General features: G+C 35.9%; 1 protein-coding gene across 1 annotated transcript; it reads left to right on the plus strand.

Moving 5' to 3' along the window:
- Window positions 1-26,559, plus strand: SRP72 (signal recognition particle 72). Its single transcript, XM_033106413.1, has 19 exons — window positions 1-486; window positions 2,386-2,506; window positions 4,621-4,744; window positions 6,038-6,181; window positions 6,261-6,372; window positions 7,962-7,993; window positions 9,603-9,727; window positions 9,821-9,878; window positions 12,324-12,455; window positions 13,323-13,451; window positions 14,265-14,337; window positions 15,529-15,593; window positions 17,035-17,130; window positions 18,303-18,406; window positions 18,541-18,618; window positions 19,377-19,514; window positions 21,908-21,945; window positions 24,316-24,475; window positions 25,129-26,559. Exons 1-19 carry the CDS (start codon window positions 378-380, stop codon window positions 25,298-25,300), a joined length of 2,010 nt encoding a protein of 669 aa, XP_032962304.1. The 5' UTR covers window positions 1-377; the 3' UTR covers window positions 25,301-26,559.
- The last annotated feature ends 905 nt before the right edge of the window (window positions 26,560-27,464 follow it).

Here is a 27,464-nt window from a genome sequence, read left to right on the forward strand (position 1 = left end):
TCTAGTATTTTACCATCCCGTAGACCTTGTATTTATCCTCCTTAGATCGTCGGCAGATCCCCGTGGGACCAGGACACTGCTACGCCCGCCGCAGTCGCCCCGGAAACGCACGCTGCTTTGAGCTGAAACCTCTTCTCAACCCGCTCCCACGGTCCGACGCCTTGTTCCTCCGGAGCCGCTTCAGGTAAGGTGCATCGACTCCCTCCACGAGTTCTAGGAACTAGAGCGGAAGATTACGATGTCTGACGCAGACTGCGGGAGTAGGGAGCTTCCGACTCTGCACGCTTGGCAACCGCGGGTTTCCTCCTTCGCTTGGCCACCTCTGGTATCCTCTTCCGGGGAAGAGGTCGTCCCGCCCCTCCCGCGTTTCCTCTAAGATGGCGAGCGGCGGCAGTGGGGGGGTTTCGGTGTCTGCGCTCTGGAGCGAAGTGAACCGTTATGGGCAGAACGGCGATTTCACGCGTGCCCTCAAGACCGTCAACAAGAGTAGGTATCCGGGCGGATGCCGGGGCGGGCCCGGGCCGGCGGAAGGATGCGGCCTCCTTGGGGCGCGCGCGACCACCTCCGAGTGGACGCCGGGAGGAGAGACCCGCACAGCTGGAGGCCCCGCGCGATCGCCGGGCGGGCCTGGCGGGCGTGGATCACAGACCCTCCCGTCCGTCTGGCTGCCAGCCTCGGGTCTTGGGTTGTTTAGAGCCACGTGTACTTCTGTCTTTCCCTCCCCCGCGGGAAGCAAGGGAGGGATTTAAAGAGACCGCAGCTCCCAGAGCTTGATCCAAACAGTTGTCTTATTTGACTCCTCTGTTTGCGTGTCTTATTTTGCAAATATTCCACATTGCCTTCTTTTCTCCTTTCATTTAGCGGGGTGATCCAGACAGTATTGCAAAGGGACCTTGTTCCCTTGGGCCGCAGCGAGGGGGAGGAAGGAACCTACTTGGGACACGTAATTTAGAAGCTGGTAGTGACAAGGTGGGAGCTGGACAGACTCGGGAGAGGGAACGGCTGGATCTGGATGTCAGGCCTGCATTCCACAGCTGGAAGCCAATGTCATTAGACCAGAAAATGTGTGTGAAAGCACTAACATTTGAATAGCGTCGAAAGAAAACTTTGGCCTGTTTTTTGCCCTGTAACTGATAATTTCGAGTAAACTGCTTTTGGTATGAGATACACTCGTTATATTCTTTTATCCTTTACTGCATAACTGACTGTAATATGGCTATGCTTTCTAATGCTCTCCGTCGTGCTAAATTCTTTACTGAAGATGCAGCCTACATTTGGTAGATTTGGAAATGTAATTATCAGAAAATGTAATTACTGGCTATTTAAAGCAGTAATAGCATACTAGGTATGTTAGTAGCATACAAGATTGTATAGATAAATTTCAACAACTTGTTGCTGGGTTAACACGAAAAGAAGTGATTGTGCTTACAGTGTACTTTTCGTGATTTCAAACCTTGAGGAAAATAGATACTAATTAGAATTATTTGATTCCTAAGCTTGTTTTGAATTAAGGTAGCCTTTGACTAGATCTGCAACCAGTACTGCTCAGTAGCAATGTAGTATTTTGCAGGAACTATTTAATCAAAGACTGTCAGTTTTTTCTCCAATACATATTTTCTTAATTGGCAGAAATTTCTTTGATTCTTAGAATTGAATTCCTGTAGTTGCCCAGGAACAAAGGGGAGTGATCCTGGTCATTTTGTCACTGAACAGCTGTTTAGCATCGAAACTTGGCTACCTGACTCCTTCCTTGTACTTCTCTTTAGACATCTTAGGTGGAAAGGAAAATTTTGAATGGTTTTTGGAACTATGACCAACAAGATAAATTGCATTTGTGTACTTTACAGCATGTAGATATCTCCAAAATATTCTCAATTCATCTTCCTGATAGCCTTGTAAAATAAGTAATGCTTTTATACTTGTCTTGCAGATCAGAAAATTTAGATTTGATGATAGGTGACTTGCCAAGACCTCAAGATATCTAATGATAATCTTGTACTCAAAATTAAGTCATTTGTTTCCAAATTCTGCATGAACTTCTTTCTTTCCCTGGAAAGTAATGAAATATGTAGGCTGTAACATGCACCCCAAGATGAAAACGCTGGAGGAAACAACTTCTTTCTTCTTTATTTCAGTCTCCTTTTGGGGAACGTGCCTCTTGGGAATCTATCTCACTAAAAATGTAACTTACTAAATTATAACTCTTCTAATTATCACTTATGTTATAAATGAAGATCTGCCTTTTTAAAAAAAGAATGTTTTGACTGATCGTTTCTGCTGCAATAAAATTGGAATTGTAGTTTCCTGAGGCAGGGGTGGGAAAATTTGGTAAAAATGTGAAAAGGGAATGGATTTAAAAATTATTTTCCTAAAATTGTTCTGTAGTACTGCAGCTCAACAAGGATGACGTAACTGCCCTACACTGTAAAGTGGTGTGCCTTATCCAAAACGGGAGTTTCAAAGAAGCCTTGAATGTCATCAATACTCACACCAAAGTGTTAGCCAAGTAAGTGATTCAATTAGTTGTTTGTACAGGTATTAGAAACACTTTTACCATAGCTATAACCATTTCTGTGGGTTTTTCCCCCCACTATTCAGATTTTTGACCTGTTTCTTTCTTTCCTTTGTTGTTGCTTCCCAGTAGTGCTTTTGAAACTGGAAGGAGTAATAATAACAATTCTTTTCTGCCTTAGTGAGCCTTTTCTTTACCCCTGTGTTCCCTTTGCACCACTAAGAAGGAGATACACTGTGGAGAGATGAGGAGTGTAAATGTAACACGAGTTCTCGGAGGACATGGGGAGAACAGAAGTTTAATTAAAAACAGAAATGCAGAGAGGGCAGAGCATGTAGGGTAAGGCTGTATGTAAGTAGAGGTTTCTCGGACGTTACAGCAGTCTTAGCCTGACCTCTGTGCTTACCTCCTTTGAGAATTGTTTAGGTGTGCTTTAGGCCAAGATCTTTCAGTGTCAGTTCTTTAGCCATCTTGAGACTATGTAGTAGTATTTTTGCTGTTGTTAATAATTTTCATTTATCTTTTCTTGAAATGTGAACTAATATTCTGAATGAAGTTTGCAGCGTATTTATTCTTTAATAAGATTCTGGTTTATAAGGTGCAGAGCAGTATATAGTATACTTTTGTACAAAAAAGAGGAGGATATGAGAATTTATGTGTGTTCTCCGGTATTTGCAAAAACAAACACTGGCCAGAGAAACAATGAATAAAAACAGTCACTTGTAGGAGGTGAGAAGGTAAGGGTAGATTTGAAAAGTAGTGGGAGTAAAACCTTTCAGTGTACACTTTTTTGTTTTTTTATTTGAGCCAGATACGTGTATTACAGTTTAAAAACTAAAACTTGGTTAAAAATAAAAGGGAAATAAAGAGAACACTGTTTTCTACTAGTAAACATGTTTATGCTGAAATTCAGTGTTATGAATTGTAACCATTTTCTGAGAGAGGAAATTTTGAAATAATTTTTGTTAGGTAAGTAAATAAAGGATGTTGCCGTTTGCTTTGATTAGTGTTTTGGGGGTGAGGGGTGGAAAGGGAACAGGACTTTTTTGGTGAACAGCATGTACTTCCAGGACTTTCTTTTCCCAAGTCAAGTTGTTGTCCTTTCAATCTTAGTTGTGGAGGACGCAGCTCAGCTCCAGGTCCAGTTAATGTTGCTAGTTGCAGAGGGCACAGCCCACCATCCCTTGCGGGAATCAAGGAGTCGAACCGGCAACCTTGTGGTTGAGAGCCCACGCTCCAACCAACTGAGCCATCTGGCACTGGCCCATGTAGGAATCGAACCGGCAGCCTTCGGCGATAGGAGTACGGAGCTCCAACTGCCTGAGCCACCCGGCCGGCCCTGATTTGTATTTTTTCTCGGGGTGGTCAGTTAGCTCAGTTGGTTAGAGTGGGGTGCTTTTAACAACAAGGTTGCCAGTTCGATCCCCACATGGGCCACTGTGAGCTGCGCCCTCCACAACTATATTGAAACAACTACTTGACTTGGAGCTGATGGGTCCTGGAAAAACACACTTAAAATAAGTATTTTTTCTCACGGGTAATGGATGGAACTTCAAATTGAGTTTCAGGTGTCAATATTAATGTATGTGAATTTTTAGACCTATGTATATAAGTAGTATATTTGTAGTTGTGTGTTCACCAGTTTGGATACAAATACTGTGTTCTTTTAAGATTTCTAGTTACTTTTTCTTTGCTAATCATTTGCTTCTTGAACAAGTTAAAAGCAGCAGTACATGACTTATTATTTGATCAGTAGATTTAAGAAACTTCTATAATAACCCATTTAAAATAGTGTTCAGATTGTCTTTGTATCTAAGACAATCTGGCTGATTTATGATTTCATTTTTAAATGTTTGTTTCAAAGGGCCAATAATTCTAATAAGAATATCCATGAAAGCAAGAGAGGCTAAGGAAATGGATGTAATATTTTCTGCCACTATGACCTGTCTGACTTTCAGACAGGTCACTAACATTTGTCAGTTTCCTCATCTGTTGTTAATGGGGATTAAATAACTAATATATATCAAGTGTCTAGACCAGTATCTGACATACAATGAGTACTCTGCTGTGTTAGCTAGTAATCAGATATTGTTTTTTTCCATTTTCAGTAACTCTCTTTCTTTTGAGAAGGCATATTGCGAGTATAGGCTGAACCGAATTGAGAATGCCTTGAAGACAATAGAAAGTGCCAACCAGCAGACAGACAAACTAAAGGAGCTTTATGGACAAGTGGTAATTACTGCTTTTAAATACCTGTTGATGATCGTCCTGAATGAGCATGACTCTGCCAATAGCAAGGAACAGGAATGAGGAACCCCAACCCATCTTAATGTGATGCAAAACTTGCCATTAAACCAGTTCTTGAGGTTTGAACATATTCCCCCTTCTTGATCGTCATACAAACAGTTGCATATATAATGTTCTATGAACAAATGACTTCCTTGGGGTAATTTAAAAATTAAAGTAAATTATGAACTACCCTAATGAAATTTGGACTTTGTAGTTGGAAGGGAGCTTATATACTTACAGTTTTCAAATTGTATTATTTTTCCTAGCTTTTAAGTATTCTAAGTTTGAAATAAAACCATGATGATAATTTGGATGAATTCAGGTAGTTCATGAAATCCTTGAAAATGTCTTATTCTAAAAGGTTTTGAGACATATAATTAAGCATAATATAAAATAGGGCTGTTGATGAGAGGACAGAAATATTATGTTAGAACTAGCAAAACCCTCTTTAAAAATATTTAAAATGTCAGTTTAGGGCAAATAAAGTTATATTGACTATTGTTTCCAAGAGGTAGTACAAGTTTAACAGTGTAAATGGGTTGAAGAGAAATTCGGGCAAGTTCACGGATTATAGGTCTATATAAAGAACTTTTAAGGTAAGCTGAGTAAGTTAGGGTAAATTCTAGCATTTTGAGATTGACAACGGGCAACAGTCTGTTACACACGGTGGACTAATAGGTGCCACAGTGAAGGCGCTTAAGGACAATTTGAACGAAATAAGCAAGAATTATGTTGTATGTACTTCATACTACCCAATACGATAGATGGTTTTTGGGAAAGAGAAAATGAAGATTAAATATAGTGAACTCCTGGAAATACTAAGTCTTTTTGTTAATTCCTTATTTTGTTCCTGTTTACTGGAGCTTAGTAATCATGTGTTACGGCAAATTTTTTTTATTATAAGTTACATTTAGGTAACGGTGATTTCTATTACAGAAAGTTCTTTCACACCCCATTTAGGCACTTACCTCAAGAAGTAAATACAGTGACTTTTCTAACTGAATAATGCCTACAAGTCTGCAATATAGTAAAGATTGACTGCAAATAACTTTTGGAAAGTGTTAGTAGCACACAGAACTAACTGAAAAATTATAAAGCAAAGATGGTTGATTGCCCAGGTTATGCCAAATTAGGTTTCCTACTTAGTGGTTCCAAAAAGTATTTGTGTAGTGTTAGAGACATAACATTATATTTGTCTTCTCTTCTGATTTGTTAACTTGCTGTTTGTCTCTTCAGTTATACCGGTTAGAACGCTATGATGAATGCTTAGCTGTGTATAGAGATCTCGTCCGAAACTCCCAAGATGATTATGATGAGGAAAGAAAAACAAACCTTTCAGCAGTTGTTGCGGCTCAAAGCAACTGGGAAAAAGTGGTTCCAGTGAGTATCCCTATGTACCCACGCAGCTGTGAAATGATATTCCTGTCTGGTGTTTGACTAGTATTTTGTTCCACGACAGGAAAACTTGGGCCTCCAAGAAGGCACACATGAATTGTGCTACAACACTGCTTGTGCACTGATAGGACAAGGCCAGCTGAATCAGGCAATGAAAATCCTACAAAAAGCTGAAGGTTGGAAATTTATTAAAATTATGTGTAATTGTAATGTGCACATAACTTTGCAAAGTATTTCCAGAAATTGCATTTGACTTCTATGATTTTTTTAAACGGAAATTATTGATTCACTGGGAATTTCTCAAAGTTCATCTTTTTCTTGGGTTTTTGACGATATCGCTCTTCTATTTCTGTCTAATCCATAAGCCAGACTACTTGTTCATTTTCAACCACACCAGAATTCTGAGGAGTAGGTTTTTAAACAAGTTACTATGAGTGTTAAATGTAAATTGAGTAAATTAATGTCGAGCACTTACATTAGTACATGGCATATCATGTAAGCATTCAGTAAATATTAGTTGTCATTGTTATTAAACAGGTACTCAAGTGTAGTAATAATATGGCGTGCCTGTATGTGTGCATGTATGAGCACCCACACACTACATTTACATATTGGTAACACTATTCAAGCGCATTTTCACTCCATTTAGTATATTTCCATATATAATATTTACATGAGATGAAGTTTTTAATTAAGAAAAGAAATTTATTAGAGAACTATGTCTGGTCCTAACTCCTGAAGCATTTAGACTTTTCTGCATACATTTTCCCTGGAAGCTATAAAAATAGTGTAGGGACTGCAGTGAACACTGGGGAGGAAGAAAAGGTGAAATGGGTTTTGTTTTACTCTTAAATGTTGAAGGCTAAAATAAGAACAAAGGTTAGAGCATTACAAGAAGAAAAAGATGTTTGATAATTACAATTTCTTTATCATGCCCAGTATTGACAGTGGTATAGGAGAAGGACATTCCTCATACATTGCAGGTTTGAATGTAAAAGTAGTACAAACCGCAGTGGGCAGTTGATTTTAAAATTTGCATTGACTTTGATCCAAGAATTTTATTTCTAGAAATTTATTTTATGGAAATTGTTAGATAAATTCATATATGTATCTGTATAAATGCTAATTAAAGAGATGTTCGTAAGAAAAATATTTAGAAACATCATGAGTTTTTGTCCTGTTAGAGGATTGGCTAAATTTTACTATAACCCCAAATAGATTACCATACAAACATTAAAAAAAAATAATGTAGTTCTATATTTATTATAACATTAAAGATGTCCATAGTAATATTAAATGGGGGAAGAGAAATTTCAAAATAGTACGTAGAATATCCCACTTTCATTTTAAAATGCAGCTTTACATTAAAAAAACACATTTAAATAGGTACTCAAGTACCTGTTTACATTTACATCAAAAATACCAATAACTGAAATGCTAATAGTTATCTCTGGGTGGTGGGATTATTGTCTTTATACTTTTCTATAGTCGATTTTTTGCAATCAGCATTTATATTTTTAAATGGCCTTTGAAAAATTTTTAACATAAGAGATTACAAATGAAAGAAAAATATCAAAGAGCTAGAATAATCTGCGACTCATAATATTTATCTAAAACAGTCGATGCTAATGATAAATTTCAAATTTGCTTGTTATTAAAATTATCTTGAAATCTTCTGTCCAAGAATTTAGTTCTTGCTCTTTGGAATGGTGAAAGGAATGGGAGTTACCCAGCAATGTTAATTTAAAACCATTTTTTTCTATAGATCTTTGCCGCTGTTCATTATCAGAAGATTCTGTAAGTATTCCACTGTTGTTAAACCCAAATTTTACCTTTCTGACTAATATAAATTTGTAGGAGGCTTCATTGTAGTATTTATTGACTTTTTCAAATAGATGGTAATTCATTGAATAGGAATAGAAAACCTCTTGATCAGTTTTTGAAGTCTCTTAGGGTGAGAAATTACAATACAAAATTTCTTATAGGCCTTATGTATTTTATTTTATATTCATATAAATACTCATTTTCCTATTTTTAGATGTAGAGCTCAAGTCTTTGAGTATGGATCTGTTCATAGGAATTCCTTGCGTATTTCTTACATTCCACACATAATCCAGCATTTCGTGATGTCATTTCCAGTTTTTTCTTGAGTGCAACAATATCTTAAAGACAGTTGTGAAGTAGGTTCATTACAGTGTCCTCATAGATGTTAACTTTTTTTTTTTTTTTAAAGATTTTATTGGGGAAGGGGAACAGAACTTTATTGGGGAACAGTGTGTACTTCCAGGCCTTTTTTTCCAAGTCAAGTTGTTGTCCTTTCAATCTTAGTTGTGGAGGGTGCCGTTCAGCTTCAAGTTGTCCTTTCAGTCTTAGTTGTGGAGGGCGCAGCTCAGCTCCAGGTCCAGTTGCCGTTTTCTAGTTGCACGGGGCACAGCCCACCATCCCTTGCGGGAGTCAAACCAGCAGCCTTGTGGTTGAGAGCCCGCTGGCCCATGTGGGAATCGAACCGACAGCCTTCGGAGTTAGGAGCATGGAGTTCTAACTGCCTGAGCCACCAGGCCAGCCCGATATTAACTTTTTGACCATTTCTTACTGTTTTCTGGCTCAGAACTAATTAGATAGTAATTTTCTTTAGGAACTCATCTTCATTTCTGAGCATTCAACATAGTTTTCATTGAAAGAAGTCTCTCTTCACATTCATAGTTCTTCCCTTACTATAATAATTAAGTTTTATCGTTTGCTTATCAAACCCAACTGGCATAGTGGGCTTGGAAACAAACACCTCTCACTGCTCAGCATATACTCACCAGGTGAGAGCAAGAGTGTCGAGTGCGGTAAGAGAGCAGCCCCCGAGCCTTGAGCGTTCATTGTACGCGGACAGCAGTCAGCCTTTCCAGAGGAATGGAGAATATGGATTAATCTGGAGTGTCAGTTAAGAGAGCTGCTGTTTTAATTATAGAATTAGTTTCAGCTTTTGAAGTTCTTTGTATGGTGATAATTAGAATTTATCATCTTCTTTGGACTAGAGTTGTGGTAGAAGTAAGAGTGAAGCATTTTTATGTTCTTGAGAAAATTGTTTCCAGAATTTAAGGGTATCATTGTCAAAAGTTAAACCTGCATGCTGGTTGCTTACTTTTCTTTTTTTCATTTTTATGTTTTAGAGAATAATAATCAATGAATGATACTCCTTGTTGCCACGTTCTTCTAGAATCTGTCCTTTTGCCGTTATTTAAACTTCCTTCTTTGGTGGCAATTCCTAAATGTTAACCAACTGACTGTAAGGGGAAATTCCTGGAAATCGTGTCTTCTTTTGGATTACATATCTCTTGAATGTTTTGATCACTTGCTGAATATGGGGCTCGTTTGGAGAATTTACAGAAAAAACAATATTTCCTCTTCTGCTTAGGATGGGACTGAGGAAGACCCTCAGGCAGAACTGGCCATCATTCATGGGCAGATGGCCTATATTCTGCAGCTTCAGGGTCGCACAGAGGAGGCTTTGCAACTTTACAATCAGATCATAAAGCTAAAGTAAGTGAGTTATGGAAATGATGTGTCTCTTATAGGAGATGAGGTTTCTTTTTAAAGATTTGTTCCTTTTTGATTGTTGCTTGTTGTTCCCAGGCCGACAGATGTGGGATTGCTAGCTGTGATTGCAAATAACATCATTACCATTAATAAGGTACGAAATATCCTTGGCTTTCCCACGCTTACATTTTATACCGCAAGCATATGTCCCGTTTTGTCTTAGGATGAGTGTTCTTTTTTCCATGACAAAGTCCAGTTGTAGCAAAATCACAGAGGAGAGTGTTAATTAACTCTCATAAGAATGATGATTCTGCAGGTTCTATTCAAGTAGTAAATTTTTTTTTGTGGTTACAGACCCTGGAATTTAAAATCTCACCATTTTCCAAGTTTTATAATAATGTGGAGAATCTCTATTTATTAGAGAAATAAATTGTGTGGACTTTTAAACTTTAAGTGTGTGCATGTTTTACATGATTTTTTAATCTAGTGAATATGAATGCAAGTTTTCTGTATATAATTTTTTTCTTTCCCATGTTTTTTTATTTTGAAGGAGGGGAGACATGAGCAAATTCTCTCTTTCTCTGTACCCCCTCCCTAAACCCATGTGTAAAATATTACAAGTACGTATACAGATAATTTTAAAGACTACTGCACTAGTCAAATTAACCACCATTTGGAATATTATTTTAATGAAAAAATATTTCAAGTTCAGATTTGAAACTTAAGCCAGTAGAAAATAAATAAAGTAACATCTGCGGTTTTTTTTTGAAATGCCATGTGATTTTCCAAGCGCCATTTATTTCATCCTCACAATTATCTTTTTAGGTGGCAATACTTGTTTCTAATTTATGAGAGTATAATTTGAGGCTAAAAGAAGTTAAATAATTTGTATAAGGTCACAGCCAGTAAGAGATAGAACTTGGATTCATATTCCAGTCTCTGACTCCAAAGCTTGCTCCTTCGTGGTATCTCTTTCCTCCTACAGAGAAATTCAGAGGGTCCCAGAAGTGGGATAAAGAGGGTAGTAATTATAGGTTGTTGCAGGCCATTGGCATGGTTTAGCTTTCCAAAAATTGATGCTGGCGTTTGAATCTTGGCAATATATACATGCCTATGTTTATGAATAACTTGAATTGCCACTGAGGACAAATCTTTCTTATCTGATATATAATTGTATGGAGAAGAGTATGTGAAATACTAAATATCTCATTCCTAATTTTACACTGAACTTTCTTCAGTCAACAGGTATTTATTTCTGACTTTTTATTCAAAATAGTGCTGGATGCACTAGGTAATGTTTAAAAATCTCATTCTGGTGTTGAAAAAAATTGTGCATGTTGAAATTTCTTGTCTATATACTTCGTAACTGCAGTATTTGTTGAAAGATAAGATCTGTCTGGGTTGGCAAATTTGAGCTGACCCATGGAGCGATACAGTTTGAAGGTTATAGCAGCAGCATAAAGCAAATGAAACATGAAGAAATATTTACGGCTTGTAGGGGAGAAAAGAGAGAAAATAAGATGGTACATGCTGGCTAGTTTTAAAAAAATAGGTTAAATTGAATGATACAAAGGTATGGGAGGCCTTCAAAATCAATTTTTTTAATAAGTGCCATGATAGCAAAGTTTATAAGAAGTGTAGTAGTGACATGCATGATGAATTGAAGTCTTAAAATAGTGAATTGGAGTAACAACTAGAAATATGTTTCTTTGAGGATTGATTTATATGAAAGCCAGTTTCTTACTGTACATTAAGATAATTTCACATTGGTTTGGAGCTTCACACACAAAAAAGTAGAATTTATTTTAGATTTCTTCTTTGCCTCCTTTTAGTCTTTTAAACTGATAGAAGACCTGGTTTTAAAAAAGCACAGTGGTATCACTTATTTGCAAACCAATATATCGTTGAACCAAGCTAGGATACTGTGCATGTAGTAGACACTGATGCTCAGTTTGTCCTTCTCAGAATGCAATGTGACTTAATTGTCTTCCTTCCCCGAAAGGTATGTGACTTTCTATAATTCTTAACAGGACTTTCTTTAGGAAGATAACACTGTACTTGCCACACACAGAAATTTCAGAAATTGAGCTTTGTGCTTCTGCCTAGGTGAGAAGGGCCTTAAGAATAGGAAAAACAGTAGCTATGTTTTGCTAAACATTAGTATTTTTTGCTAAAAATGGGTTCAAGAGAGGTATGAATATATTTCTGAATTTAATGATTTGCTTACATAATGACAGTATTTCAAAGAGGAATGAGTTTGTCATCTAAATTCTAAAGGGTAAAGTTTGTAGAAATTGCAAATTTAGATATCTTTGTAGTCCTCATTTCCACTGTATGCTTTGTGCTATCCCTGTGTACTTTTCTTTAAAAAGCTCAAAACAAGCAGTTAATAGTGGAAAGATAAAAGAAAACCAAAAACCCGAGACAAATTTATATGCATCTTAGAAGCAGAGGCACCCCAACCAGGCAGATGTATTATCTTCCAAGCTCTCCTGTGTTTATATAAAAGAACTAAATGAAAGAGGAATATGGCCCTGAAGCATTAAAAGAGTTGAAGTCTGAGATTGCTGTTAATTATAGGTGAACTTTTCTTTGTCAGGACCAAAATGTCTTTGACTCCAAGAAGAAGGTGAAATTAACCAATGCAGAAGGAGTAGAGTTTAAGCTTTCCAAGAAACAACTGCAAGCTATAGAATTTAACAAAGCTTTGCTTGCTATGTACACAAACCAGGTAGGTAACAGATCTCTGGTTCCCCTGGCTAAACGTTGTGGGGTGTGGCAGATGGGGCATAATGGATGTTTCAGTCCAGTCTATTTATATTGTTTGTTTATATGTTGTCTTACACCCATGTGTTCTTCAGAATGTCATATGTAATTGATTTTTATGGGTTAAACAAGTAATTTGTCCAATTCTTTGTAAAGTTACGCAGTTGGTGTATTTTAAGAGTAAGGAAACACTATTCACACCTGTAAATGATGTGATTTTCTCATCTTATTTCTTATCTCTAAATTAAAGTAAAAATCATCAAAGATGCTGATCATCATTAGAGATTTAAGATCCATCTTTCATATTAGTTTACCCATAATCACATCAAGTTATAAGTGTTAAGGAGGTCAATTCTAACCCTAGCATGCATAATTATAATTAAATTATGATTTCATACTCTAGAGCAGAGGGTTTTCAGTGGGAGACAGTAACATTTTTATTATTTGGAACTGAGTTGTTACTCTTAAATACTTTAGCAAGAAATACCTGTACATTTTGTTGTTTTGAAGTAAAGGTGATGCTTCATGTATTTTTTTTTGAACAAAATTTTGGAATTTAAGCATCTAAATGAATGTTTAGAACTCATTCTTTCCTAAATGCTTTTAGAACTCATAACTTAAATTCAGTAAATGGAAATCTTTTTCTTATAGGAAAAAATTGAAAATATTATCGATACTATAAACCACTTCTCTTACCCTCAGCAGTTTTTTACTTATTATTTTGTTTCAACTGATTTCCTTCCCTCTCCCCCATCCTTCTTTTCTTTTTGGTCACTCATTCTTTAATTTCATTAACCAGCTTATTTTTGTTGGGGGGAACATACTCTTTTAGGCAGAACAATGCCGAAAAATATCTGCCAGTTTACAGTCCCAAAGTCCTGAGCACCTCCTGCCTGTGTTAATCCAAGCTGCCCAGCTCTGCCGTGAAAAGCAGCACACAAAAGCAATAGAACTGCTTCAGGTAAAGGAATTACTTGAATTTTTAATGAGGTGTCAGGTAGTTGTAGCCTTGTTTCATTTTCATTATGTTATAATGTATAATCTTGTAAATTTCATGGGAAAACAGGTAATATGCCACTAGACAAATTCCAGAGTGTCACTTTTGTTAATTCCTGGACTACAGCTTTGTTTTCTATAAATCTGTATTAGTATATGTTTGCCATAAACCCTGAAGGATGCTTCTCATTTGGAGATCCATTTAACATGAGTAATGGGTTTATTTTAGGCTTAAAATAGTAGGGCATGCTTAACCCCTTTTTCAATAACATATTCTTCAGTAAGTCCCTATCCGAAAACCTCAGATAGTTACAGAGATACTGACTTGTTTTTTATCAACCTAACTCAGCTGGTAGGTTATGTTTGAGTTTCCTGAGGATAGACTACATTGGAAACTTGAACAGGATAAAATTAGGACCATCCTGAGGGGTAGAGTTGCTCAGTAAGGAGGTAACATTTATTTGAGTGTCTTTCTTTTTAAAAAAAATATTTTATGTAGTAATCTTAATTATTATTTCTCTATTAGTAGCATCCTGGAAACTTGACATTATTGCACTTACTTTCACAGCATAATTTTAAAGTACAGTGGGGGTCAGGTAGAATTTTTTCAAAATAAAATTTTGACCCAAAACCAGAAGTTTAATATTTTAAAAAGCAGAAGTTTAATATTTTAAAACTGGATTTAAATTTTTATGTAGCTATAATAAGTAATTGGAATATGTTCAGTTAGTTGTGTAAATAAAATGTATTTTTTTTTCCCTAATTAAAAAAATTTTAGGAATTTTCAGATCAGCATCCAGAAAATGCAGCTGAAATTAAGCTGACCATGGCACAGCTGAAAATTTCCCAAGGTATTAAAGATAATTTCATCATGATCAAAATGGCATTTTAGTGGAAACATGGTTAGAATGATTCTGAAGTAGTTGTAGACTGATTTTTAAATTTTTGCATAATTCACCGTTATACAATTATTGCTATTTTAAACATGAAGCTAGATGGTGTGAGTGCCAGTTTAGTAGTGAGTTAGATGACCTTTTCTTGGGTTATTCCTAACTTGTTAGAATGATTCCCAATCTATACTTTGAAAGTCTACAGAAGCAAAGGATTCCTCTGTTCCAAAAGACCATACTTAAATTTCCTGGGTATGTTATGTGTAGAAATGCTTATATCTGTCACTTGGTAGTATTTGCATAAAATAAAGGTTACTTTGCATCCTAATTTTCACAATATCTTAGTCCCTTTATTTTTTATTTGTACTTTACAACCCTTATCTTTGGGGAAGAGAGGCAAGGAAATTTAATGAGAACTGACATTTTTGAATCTTACAGAAGATGGCTAGTACTTTTGCCCATCATTTTGAACCACTCTTGAATGATTATCTAGAGCTGAGTTATATCCATATTTGGTAGCCACTATCCTCATGTAGCTATTTTAAGTTTAAATCAAAATTAAATAAAATTTAAAATTCCATTCCTCAGTTGTGTTAGCCATATTTCAGAAGCTTCGTGGCCACATGTGGCTAATTGGACAGCATAGACATAGGATGTTTCCATCGTGACAGTTCTATTTTCAGTTTATTTTTGCAAGGATATCATACTGAAATTACTGAGCGAGAGCCTGTCATGGTTTTTGTTTGTTTTGAAAGATTTTGTTATTGAGGTTTGCAATGGGGGGAAATTCAGAATTTTAACACTGTAGGAAATTGTCCATTGCACTTATATCCACGGTAACGTTATATCAAGGCCATTAGGGAAGGAAGCCTCTAAGTTACAGTCTGCAAAAGGAGAAATAGAACTCAGCAGACTGGGAGATGGTTTTTCTGGTCATCTGCCATTAACTTTCTTTGAGGGCATAAGCAAGGTGTTTTGTTTCATTAGGACTCAAGTTTCTTATCTGTAAAATGAATAAATGGAGTACATTATTCCCAAGATCCCAAAGCTTGAGTATTTAGAGATGTTATATAACTCTTAAATTTCTTGTCTTTTTTCCCCCATAATACCCTTTCTTTATTGTGATGTTGATTTTGTTTTTAATCTCTTAAGGTAATATTTCCAAAGCATGTCTAATACTAAGAAGCATAGAGGAGTTAAAGCATAAACCAGGAATGGTGAGTTTATAACTAAAATATAAATGATAAGACTGAAAAGGTAATGGAATTAATAGTCCATTGGTGTGTTTGATGTTTCTTTGTATTTACTCTAATTTCTGCTTATTTCTTTTTATATTCATAATGTAGGAGTAATGGCCAAAAGAATAACAGTTACTTTGTGGTATAAGTTTAATTTCATTTTGTGCTCTGCTTTACATTGATTTAATATTTAATCAGATGTGCCAGGCACTGTTTAGGCCTTAGATTACCTCTGAAAGCCAACTTAAATAACCTAAGAAAAAAAAAAAATAAAAATAACCTAAGACCCATGAAGGGAATTTCTTAGCCTAAGTTATTTTATCATGTCCTCGGGGTGATTTCTTTGAGTTAAAATAATTTAGTAATAGTGGCCAACAAATTTAGTGTTTAGTTCTCCGATTATTTAAGCATCGCAACTGTGGATCATGAATACAGCTGTGAAAGCATCTGTTTCAGAGTAAAGACTAATTCTGTAGTGGTGAGAATGTGCATTTATTGAACAGGGACTGTTTTACTCATATGTGCATTCTCTAACATAGCTTGTTTACAGTTGGTATTCAATAAGTGTATGATAGTATTGTGGTAGTGCTTTATCTTTTAAAGATTAATATTTTAAAGACTGGCCTATGATTATTTTGTGTTAGAATCAAATAATATATGGCTGAAAATGCTTGTAATATCTAATGTCTGGCTTTTTGTTACCTTTCAAGAAATTTGTCATTTCACTTAGGTTGTTGGATTTATTGGCATAAAAGTTGTTCACATATTCCCTATTTATCCTGTTAATATCTGTAGAGCCTTTTGTGTCTGATATTGTTTATTCATGTCTTCTCTTTGTTTTTCTGATCAGTCTGGCCAGAGGTTTGTCAGTTTTACTGCTTTTTCTCAAAGATCCAGCTCTTGTTGCTCTTTCTTCTCTGTCCCTACCTTCTCTTGCTCTTCCCTCCTCACTCCACTCCAGCCACCTGGTCCTCCTTGTTGTCCCTGGAACATAGCAGGCAAGCTTTTCAGTGGCTGTGTGTAGCTTAGGCCACGTGTGACTCGTGGGAGTCACTAGTGTGTGACCTCACTGGTCATGCACTTGGATGTCCCAGCAATGTCTGATTATGTAAACTAATTTTTTTAAGCGCTTATTCTCAACTTCTGTACTTACCTTGTTGTGGATTGGTAACTATTTGTGTACAGGCACTGCTGTAGAGGAAAGGTATATTTTATAGATAACTAAATATATTTGGAAAACTGTTGTTCAGGGTACTTCTAGTTATTGTGTTCCATAATAATCAGTTTTTATGATGAATTAGGTACTGGTGAAGAGCCTAACAACCTTTTATTTGCTGTTTCTTCAATGTTTTTCATTTTCACAAAGCTTATTCTGGAGAGGAGGAATTTTACTCACTAATTTATACCTTTTTTTGGGTAGGTGTCTGCATTAGTGACCATGTATAGCCATGAGGAAGATATCGATAGTGCCATTGAGGTCTTCACACAAGCTATCCAGTGGTATCAACATCATCAGGTAAATAAAGGGAGTAAAACGTTATAAAGGCATGTTTTTACATAAAAATGAAAAAGCTGCACTCGTGAACTCAAAATTTAGGGAATTGAAATATTGTAACTCACGATTTCAAAGATGGAATGTTATTAGACTGTTATATTCGATTTTTTAAGTATTCCAGATCTAAATAAAATTATTAGAAGTAAGAAATGCCTGCAAAATGAAAAAAAATTACTCAGTTACGTTTTCTGAACCTCTCTCCTTTGTGTGTATACCTATATTTGTGTGTGCAATCTCAACAAATAAGTATTAATAGTACACGATTGCATATAAGAGAACTCATCTTTAGTGGTTAGAATGCCCGTGAATGGCGGTAATTGGTAGAACAGTAGTACAGCTGACCGTTGAACAACACGGGTTTGAACTGCACAGGTCCACTTATGTGTGGGGTTTTTTCTCTTCCTTATGTTTGTCTTAACATTTTCTTTTCTCTAGCTCTCTTTATTGTAATATGAATACATTATTATTGTAATATGAATATGAATATGAATAGAATACAGTATGTAATTCATATAACATACAAAATATGTGTTAATCATCTGTTTATGTTATGGGGAATGCTTTTGGTCAACAACATGCTGTTAAATTTTGGAGAGTCAGAAGTTATATACGGATTTTCAACTGTACGAGGAGAGTTCCGTCACCCCTAACTCCCATGTTGTTCAGGGGTCAGCAGTGCATAGAATAATTGTATATCCTGTCTCCGTCTAATAGGAACATCTTCATTTTTTCCAGTATGGGTCTCTGCATAGGAAATATCCAACTTATGCAAACGCACAGGTGGCATTTTTATTGTTAGCGCTATTAGCAGTGGAGAGATGTGTTCTGGGAAGTATTACGTTAATGTTTCAGAACTGGTGACATATATTTCAGATTTGATTATGGGGATTATTTCTAGTTGTGGACAATGTAAATAGAGATGGGTTGTTTTCCAAATTTATAAGTTGGTCATCACTTGTGCTAATTTGTCTACCCTGCTCTCTATGTACGTGAATTTGTTTTTGTTGTTTTGTGCATTCTGTAAAACTTAATTTAATGGATAGGTCCATTTTAAAGGTCCGATGAATATAACTTCATTGGCTTGTTAGCTATTTAGCTTAAAATTTTTTTTTCTCTTTTTATTGAAACTGTAGCCCAAATCTCCTGCTCATTTGTCCTTGATAAGAGAAGCGGCAAACTTCAAACTCAAATATGGGCGGAAGAAGGAGGCAATTAGTGACCTAGAGCAGCTATGGAAGTAAGCTCTGAAAGGTGGACATATAGAAATCCAAATTTTATTGCTGTTATTTGATACAAGGGCGTTATTTTGCTTGTTTGTTACTTTCTTCAGTTTTATAAACTGTTTAGTAACTTTCTTATTTCTTCTTTTAGACAAAATCCAAAAGATATTCATACCCTGGCGCAGCTTATTTCTGCTTACTCACTTGTAGATCCTGAGAAAGCAAAGGCGTATCCTTTTGATTGTTGCAGACACCTCCCAAGTAGCATAATAGATCCCCTCCTATACCTGTTTGACCAGGCTTTTTTTTGTTGTAAATTCCAACAAATAAAACCTGCTTCTAACTAGTAAAAGCAAAAGTGAGAATTTATTGATCAATGTGACTGAAAAATAGTGATAGATACAACTTGGGATACAGCTTGATCCACAAGCAAAAACGAAGTCATCAAGATACAGCTTAAATCTCTCCAGCAGCAAAAAGAAAAAAGAAAGCATATTTTATTTGGGTAATTGTATATGATTCTGAAATGTCATTGGGATTGAACTGTCTTAGGTCACATGCCCACCTTAAACAATGAAGAGCGTTTGGTCCCTGATTGGCTAAGTTTGGATCACGTGTGCTACTCCAATATGGATGTGTTCCCAGAAACAAGGTGGGGTCACCCACCTTTGCAGTGAGCAAGTTTATGTTTTATAAGCTTGATGCTTGCTTCAGAATGGAGTTTTTACTAAGCCAGCACCTAAAAGTGCATCACTGAGTTAAGGAATAGATGATTAGATTATGACTCCTTTCTCAAGGTTTCCTTTCATAATGTATGATTTGTAATTGACCTGATGACCTGCTGATTTGTTCTATAGAAGATTTTAAGAAATTGTTTTTGTTTTTGACAAAGGGTATCAAAAAAAAGCCTGCATTTTTTGATCGGCATAGGCCTATTGGGAGGCATGTTCGTATGTTTATTGTTCCTGAGCTCCTGCTTTGTCCCAGTCTTAGTAAACACTTGCCCTCATCAGACAGCATGTCTCTGAAAGTTGACGTGGAGGCTCTTGAAAACTCCCCAGGTGCTACGTACGTTCGGAAGAAGGGCGGAAAAGTTGCTGGCGATAGTCAACCAAAGGAGCAAGGGTAATTAATGTTCATTGTAACATTCATTGATGCTGATTTCAAATTATATAAGGAATAAAAAATACATTCTTGTAAAAATTCCATGTGGATAAAGTTTAAATCCCTTTTCTTTCTTTTTCTTTTTTTTTCCCTCTCCTTTTCTTTCTTTTCCCTTCTTTTTTGCCGTGCCCAGCTCTTAGTCCTTGTTTTCTCCCTCCTCCCTGGCCCACAGTTAACTTCTGGTGTGAATTTGGTGTGAATCCTTCCAGGTCTTTTCCTTTGTGTTTACACACAGGTGATTTAAAAATGTTTTCCTTAGATTGGATTATTTTGTTTTTCACAGAAGTGGGATTATATTGTACTTACGATTTCAGACTTGCTCTCTTTCATTTAGTAAGTCTTAGGGATGTTTCTATATTCTAAATGTAGACATATTTCATTCTTTTTGTGCTTAGTGTTCCATAAGCTGCATGTGCCCTACTTTATTAATCTGTAAGTGATTAGTGTACATTTAGTCCATCTTTAGTAATTCTAAACCACAGTTCAGATGGGTTTCATTTTGCTGATTTGGAGGAAAGGTTAACCAGCTTCATTAACTTACAAGAAGCCAAATTCTGATTCTTTCCTTGTTCTCCTACATTGCCATCTCAAAACAATTAGCAGAAGCCTACGGTAAATGCTTAGGATTCTATTTTTTGACTCTTACCTCCTTTTTTGAATGCTTTTTGAAATGCTATTTTTCTAACTGTAAAACAGTATCAGCAACAAGTATATGATAGACTTTATTATGAACACTGTTTGGTAGAAAAAGCATTATCATCCTCATAGTAGATTTTTAAAAACTTAAATAAGGAGTTGGAATCTCAGAGATATACGTTGTCCCAAATTGCATTTCATCATATGTTTCTGATTTCAAGCCTTACAAAGAACCCCAAAGTGAAATAAATTCAAACCAGATCTTAAGGGGATTTTCAAATAATGCCTATTAAAGTTTTTTCAGTATTTTTGTCCCTCTCCCAAAACAGTGTTGGGTAAAAACATAGTTTGTTTCTAATCCTGTAGTCTTCCTCTTTTCCCTGAGACAATGACTAAGGTATACTTTGACTTTTAAGCTTTTAAACTTCAGCAGGGTATTTTTATTAAGCATTATAATCTTCTATTTTATGCTAACTTTTAGATACAAGGGTTTAGTTTTTTTGAAGATATACTGTGTTGTTGACAAAGCATAAGTCATGGTCCTTGCCCTCAAAAGAAATTAAGTCTAGCAGAAGGAGGTATATATAAGCAGTAATTGCAGTAAAGGTTGCATGTGCTGTGATTGTACTGGGCACACAGGGGCACACCAGAGGGATGGTCCTTCCTGGGGATAGCGGGAGGTTAGGAAGGGCTTCCTGGAGGAGGGATTGGGTTGACTCTTGAAGAAAATGAAGAGGATGAGGTAGGCAAAGTGAGCAAAGCACAGAAGTCAGAAATGGTGGAGAATGACTGGGAAATTGCCGGTATGACTGTGGACTATGATTTGTAAGGAGACACGTTTAGAAAACTGTTGCATAGTCTGGGTGAGAAAGCTCTAAAGTAAGACACTGTATGTTGCATTTCTTCAGGGTACCCCGAACTTTCACAATGGAATGACTTGATAGAATGAATTTTTCACAGAAATTGTTGTTACCTCATCTTTTTAGTTCACTGTTTCATAGTTCCCTTAGAGGTATATCACATGAGTACGAACAGAGATAATTTTTATGTCTTCCTCTTTTCACTGTAGCTGTCAGAGTACTTAACAATTTTTTTGAAGTGTTTTCTTGATTTCATATGCTTTTTAGTGCCTTTGGGGTGGGGGTGGCGGGTCAGTGTATTTAATAAATATTTTATTACCTAAAAAAAAATCAATAAGCTAACAAGGTTTAAAACTTGAAAAATAAAGTGCAGAGTAAAAAGTATTCCTCCCATCTCTGTCTTCCCTCCTCCCTCCCAAGGCCAAAACCAATGTTGTTTGTCTTGCGTATCCTCCCAGAGATATTCTTTGCATATATTATATCTATACATGTTCTTCTGGCAAAGAATTTAATGATCTGTTCTAGTTTTCTAAACATAAGGGAACTTACCCCAGTACTGTAGATTTTCATGCTTGTGCAAATTTCTTATCTTTTTACATAATATGTGCCAATATAAATGGTCTGTTTTGTGAAAACATTTGTCACCCCTCTTTTCTAAACCCCCTTCTAAAACTACAGTGCATAAAACTTGATTAAATTTAATCTGAATAAATATCTCAACTAGTTTACTAGCTTTGGTAAGCTGGTGCCAAATCTTAAACACCTTTTTTGATAAGTACTCAGCTGGCTCTTTTGCACATGCTTGATGCTCTGTATTTTATCATGTTGATGCTAATGATTTTGCTTCTCTTTGTACAGACAGGGAGATTTGAAAAAGAAGAAGAAAAAAAAGAAGGGTAAGCCTTTTTCTTTAATCTTTAAATTTCTTTCTATAAGATAAAAGCTTGAGTTTAATCCTATATAGAAATCTTCAGACATATATACACTGTCTTCTCGTATCTTTGAACACTTGAGTTTTGTCTTGACTATAGCTGACATTTGATTTTATTACTTTAAAGAGTGCAACTCTGGAGTTTGATTGCCTGATTCAAATTGTTGCTCTAGCTAATAACATTGCTCTTTCGTTGTGACTGTGAACAGGTGACTTCACATACCTGCTGAGTTTTTCATCTGCGTTTTCATTATAAAAATGGAATATATAATTTATACCTCACAGGATTAAATAAGATACTTCATGAAAAGCTCTTAGAACCATGCCTGGCACACAGTAAGCTCTTATGCATTAGGGTGCTTTCGGCTACAAGTACCGTAGAACTCCATCAGACTGGCTTAAGAAAATGTGCTGTCTATGAAACTGTCAGTGGAGGAAGGTTAGCATCCAGGTTGGTTGATCCAGTAGTTGTCCCTCTTTGCTCTGCTGTACACAGAACTGAATCCCATTAGAGTCTGAGGATTTTTGTTGGAAATAGGGCCACATACTTGTCATTTACATCCAGCAGGACAAAGAGGGCCTCTGTGCATTTGGCAGATCTTTCCCATTAATCTGATTGGGCCAACATAGGTCAGTGTCCAGCCCTGAACCATTAACCAGGGGAGTGCCATGCACTGATTGGCTTAGGCTGTCTTACCCTGTGGCAGGAGTGGGTGGGATGACCATGCTTGGCTTCAGCTAATCCGAGGTTACCCCTGGAGCCACCTCTCTGTTTCCGAGTCTGGGAAATGGTCCAAATCAGGTAGCTTCTGGATTTTGCCCTCCGCCATCTTAGGATTCAGCTTTCCCAAGGCTGTTAAGTTTATTACCACGCCTTCATCTGTTTGCTGGCTTCCGAAATTTGATAATATCTAGATCTCTCCTATTCTTCCTCCTAATGTGTTTATTGTCATTTTAGTGGGGTTTTCGGACAGTGCAGAAGCTAATGTTTGCATTCAATCCACTATCTTTAACTGGAAGTCTTATTCTTGTAGGTTTTTTTTTCCTTTTTCTTTTTTCCTATTTTTTCCTTTTATTTTGGGGAGTTTTCTTGTTCTTCACTTTTGTCACAGGACTTGGAAGTTGGTAAAAACGTGTAAGTATTTGTTTTGTGTTGTTTTCTGTATTAGTAATACTTCAAGGGAACAGGTGATAACTAGAGGCAGCAATAACCTGCAATTTCACTTTTTTTCTATTTTTTGTGATTTCCAAATGAGCATTTTTTAAAAACTTACAAATGATATATGCCTATTCTAAAAACAGAGTAAAATAAAAACAAAACAAAGGTAATAGATTTCTATCATTTTAGAATGCCATAAAGAGTGTCCCTACCCCATTTCATGTTCCCAGAGGTAATTACTTAACTTTTTGTATATAGAACATACATATACATTTACATGCTTAGTCAAAAGTTTTTACAAGGCTAAAATGAACGTATCAGGATAATTTTTTAAATCTTCTATGTTATACTGTGTTATGCAGACATTTTTCCAAATTATTAAATATAGATGTCCACGACTTTTTAACCAGTTGTATAGCTTACTATAGTGGGGGTATATTGTTATTTATTTAATCATTCTTTTATTGATAGACATTTAAATTAGTTTGTTATGTTAAAGAATATCACAGAGAATATTCTTACATACATAAGTTTGAGGCTTATGGTTTCTACAGGATAAATTCCTACACGTGTAAATTTTGATTGGTACTACCAAATTAAGTTGCCCTTTACAAAGGCTATACCAGCAAACACTTCTGCCAGTGGTGGTGGTTTCCCCCTATCTCACCGACACTAAGTATTATTACTGCTTTTAATATTTGTTAGTTTGATAGAATTTTTCAGCCTTTTCATTTTTATTTGGTGAGGTTGAGCATCCTTTCACATGATTAATGGCTTTTATTTCTCCTGGCTTACCCTAATTACAGCTCTGCCCATTTTTCTTTGTTGATTTACCTGTTGATATCAAGAACTTGCTCTATGTTAAGAACAGTAATCTATTATGTAATGTGCGATATTTTGTTTTATTACTTCTCTTAAAAATATATCTTTTACCAAATGAAAATTTAATTTTTTTTATGTAGATAATCTGTGAAATCTTTTATGGCTTCTGATTATTGTGTCATGCTTAAAAATAAGGCTTTTCCCCCTCCTAGATTATACAAATAAAACTTTCTCGGAAAATTTATTTTAGTTTTAATGTTATTTAATCCCAGATTTGGACATACTGTTTAAACAATTATCTTGAAAACATTATGGACAGATCTGTCATTTCTTCATCAATTAATTGTTACATAGGAAAACTGCCTAAGAATTATGATCCAAAAGTGACCCCAGATCCAGAAAGATGGCTACCAATGCGTGAACGTTCTTACTACCGGGGAAGAAAGAAGGGTAAAAAGAAGGATCAGATTGGAAAGGGGACCCAGGGAGCAACAGCAGGAGCTTCATCTGAACTGTAAGTCATTGCTTCCCAATGGAGGTCCCTCAGAGCATAGGTTGGTTCTTTCTGAGATTGACTCAGAGTCATTAGTGAGAATTTTTTTAATGTGTTTTAAGTATGAGAAGCATAGTCAGATATCTTTGATGTTTTACAATGTGCTCTTGTAAAGGAAATAAAATGTAGTATTTCTGGTTTGATTGTATTATAAATACTAGCATTGTAGGATGATATTTTAAATATTAGTTATCTAATATTAAAATAACTAATATTTAAAATATAATCCTTCAAAAGGAAACTAAATAAACTGAGCCATTCAACTAACTAAATATCTAGATAAACAAAGACATAAATGTGACTAGAAAGAAGTATTAGGAGTGTTACTAAACAAGGTAGGATTATAGGTCATTTACATTTTTTTTCTTTATTTTCTAAGCTTTCTAAAAGTTGGCATGTGCCATATAGTACTTAGTCTTTAATTATAAAGCAGTAAAAATTTTATTCAAAAGGAAAATGGATAGGGAGTTGGGGAACCCAGCTTAAAAGAAATAGAATGTATGTGGGAAATTGTTAGGGGTAAAAAGTGAAATCCATGTATGTACGTGTTTGTAGTCTTTTTATTGTTGTTGAATATATGAATGACCAACACTTTCCTGATCTGATGATTTCAGGGATGCCAGTAAAACTGTGAGCAGCCCACCCACCTCCCCAAGACCTGGCAGTGCAGCAACAGCATCTACAAGTAATATCATACCCCCAAGACACCAGAAACCTGCAGGGGCTCCAGCAACAAAAAAGAAACAGCAACAGAAAAAGAAGAAAGGTGGAAAGGGTGGCTGGTGATTAGAACATTTTTGTTGCAGGCTATTTTAAAATTAGTCTTAGTGACATGAGGAACATAATGGTAACACAGCAAGAAGCACAGAGCTGCTCCCTCTCTCATCCCCACATTTTCACAGAACGATTTTCTTGTGTATCAAACAGGAAAACATCTTCCTCAAACTCTCGCCTAGTCAGATTTGGCCTACTTGTACCACCTTGCTTTACACAGATGATAAAGACTCAAAATAATTGGTGGATAATCATAATTACCCACCTTGACATCTGTTGCATCCTTTCTCTTTGTGTGCTGGTGGGTTTTTTTGTTTTTTTGGTTTTGGTTTTTTATTTTGTTTTTTTCAGTTTCACAGACAAGGCATGTTATCTAAGAAGAAACTATTCTGTTTTAACTAGAGTCCTATCAAGTCCTAGTTCCTATCAAGTCCCACTTTAAATTATGTCTTAGGAGGCCTTGGGAGACTGAAAGTGGAATCTTCTGAGCATTCCAAATATCTGCGTAGAAATATGTGATGAAAAGGGACCTATTAATACACTGGTGTTTTTCATTACATGAGTGGCCACAGGAAAACTAAAGTAAATGTCTTGATTAATTTTTACCACAAATTCTCTGTCAGAAACTGGAATATATATGTATATGTATACAGATAGAGTAATTAAAAGTAAGTTTGTGTATGTATATACATATATGTACATATATACATTAGGATTCCTTTGTGCCCCCACATCATTTTCAGATTATGATAACATGATGCTGATTTAACACTATTAGAGAACTCAACAAAAGCAGATCAGTGTTGTAAGAAGTTGACTCTTAGACCCAGTGCTCTGAGGTCAGACGGGTTTGGACTGTCTCAATCAGATTTAATGGCCCCTATCAAAAGCCTGAACATTGGCTTCCTATGTAGAGAGGAAGTCAATACCAGAGTGCAGCAGCAGTCAGTATTAAAACTAACAGTACTATTTGGCCCAATAGTAAATACTTAGATGGCTCCTCTTTCTAGTTAGGGGTATGACTATTCCTTACCCTTCCCAATGTGATGGAGTATTATGCAGTCAGTCTGTGGTGTTATCTGTGGTGTTAGTGCTGCTCTGGTCTTTCCTTGCTCACAAGCCACTTTCCCACTGAACAGTTGTAACACTGGGAGGTTCACCCTTGTTAATATTCATTTTTATGCTACCCAAGATAGCACTGAATTTAGACTTAAGAGTTATTTCCTTGTGATCGTATTCCATCCTTGTTAATAAAGTGCTGCTGTGTTTGACTCAAGTATCTACTGAAACTTCTTCAAAGAATTTTTTTAAAGGCTTTTTTCCTCTACAACAGTAAGAAATGTGGTGCTGCCTTTCTGTTTAGAGTAATCAGAATCTGCGGTGGCATCTAAACAGACCCTCTTATATATGGATGATTTATTATGGCAAAATACTTTTCTGAGCTCTCAGAATAGTCTTTTAGTAAGAGTGACAGATATTCTTCTGAATATTATTCCCCATTACAGGAATAATTGTTAGTAAATTTGTTATTTGCGATTCCATTAACTTTCTGTGGTGAAAGATAATCATTTTCTAGTTTTTAGCTACAGAATTTTGGTGAAAAGGATCCATCATTGAAAGTTTTGACCCAGGGCAAAATGTGAAATTTACAGTTCTGTATTTAGTCATTATGATGGCTAGTCATTGTTACTATGAGTCATTACTAAGCAACTGAAATTCTGTTCAATTAATTGTCAGATGAAGTATAAACATCTTCGTTAACTATGTAGTAATTATTTCTTCTTTCGGACAGGTCTTTAACCAATGACATATATACTTTGTATATGTGTGTGTGTGTACATTTATAGAAAATCAATATGGGTACATCCATTCACTGTGGCACATTTTAAAATAAAATATTCTAGCAGTGAGTATGGATTAAGGTGTGTTGGGTGTTGGCACTTTATGGAGGACTTCCTGATGAGCATATCTGAGAATTTTTTAAATTGTGTAAAATTATCTCCTGCCTCTCCCAGCAAAGCCACAAAACTAATCTAATGGGATTGAGAGAACCCAGTTTTAACTTCACTGAAAATTTAGCATGTTGATATGTGTATTATAAATAAATTGAACAGCAAACTTTTTTTTTAAGTTATTAAGCACAGCATTTTGAAGACTACTTGGAAATTGCTAACCT

This window comes from Rhinolophus ferrumequinum, chromosome 5 (assembly GCF_004115265.2).
Source record: "Rhinolophus ferrumequinum isolate MPI-CBG mRhiFer1 chromosome 5, mRhiFer1_v1.p, whole genome shotgun sequence".
NCBI classification, from domain to species: Eukaryota; Metazoa; Chordata; class Mammalia; order Chiroptera; family Rhinolophidae; genus Rhinolophus; species Rhinolophus ferrumequinum.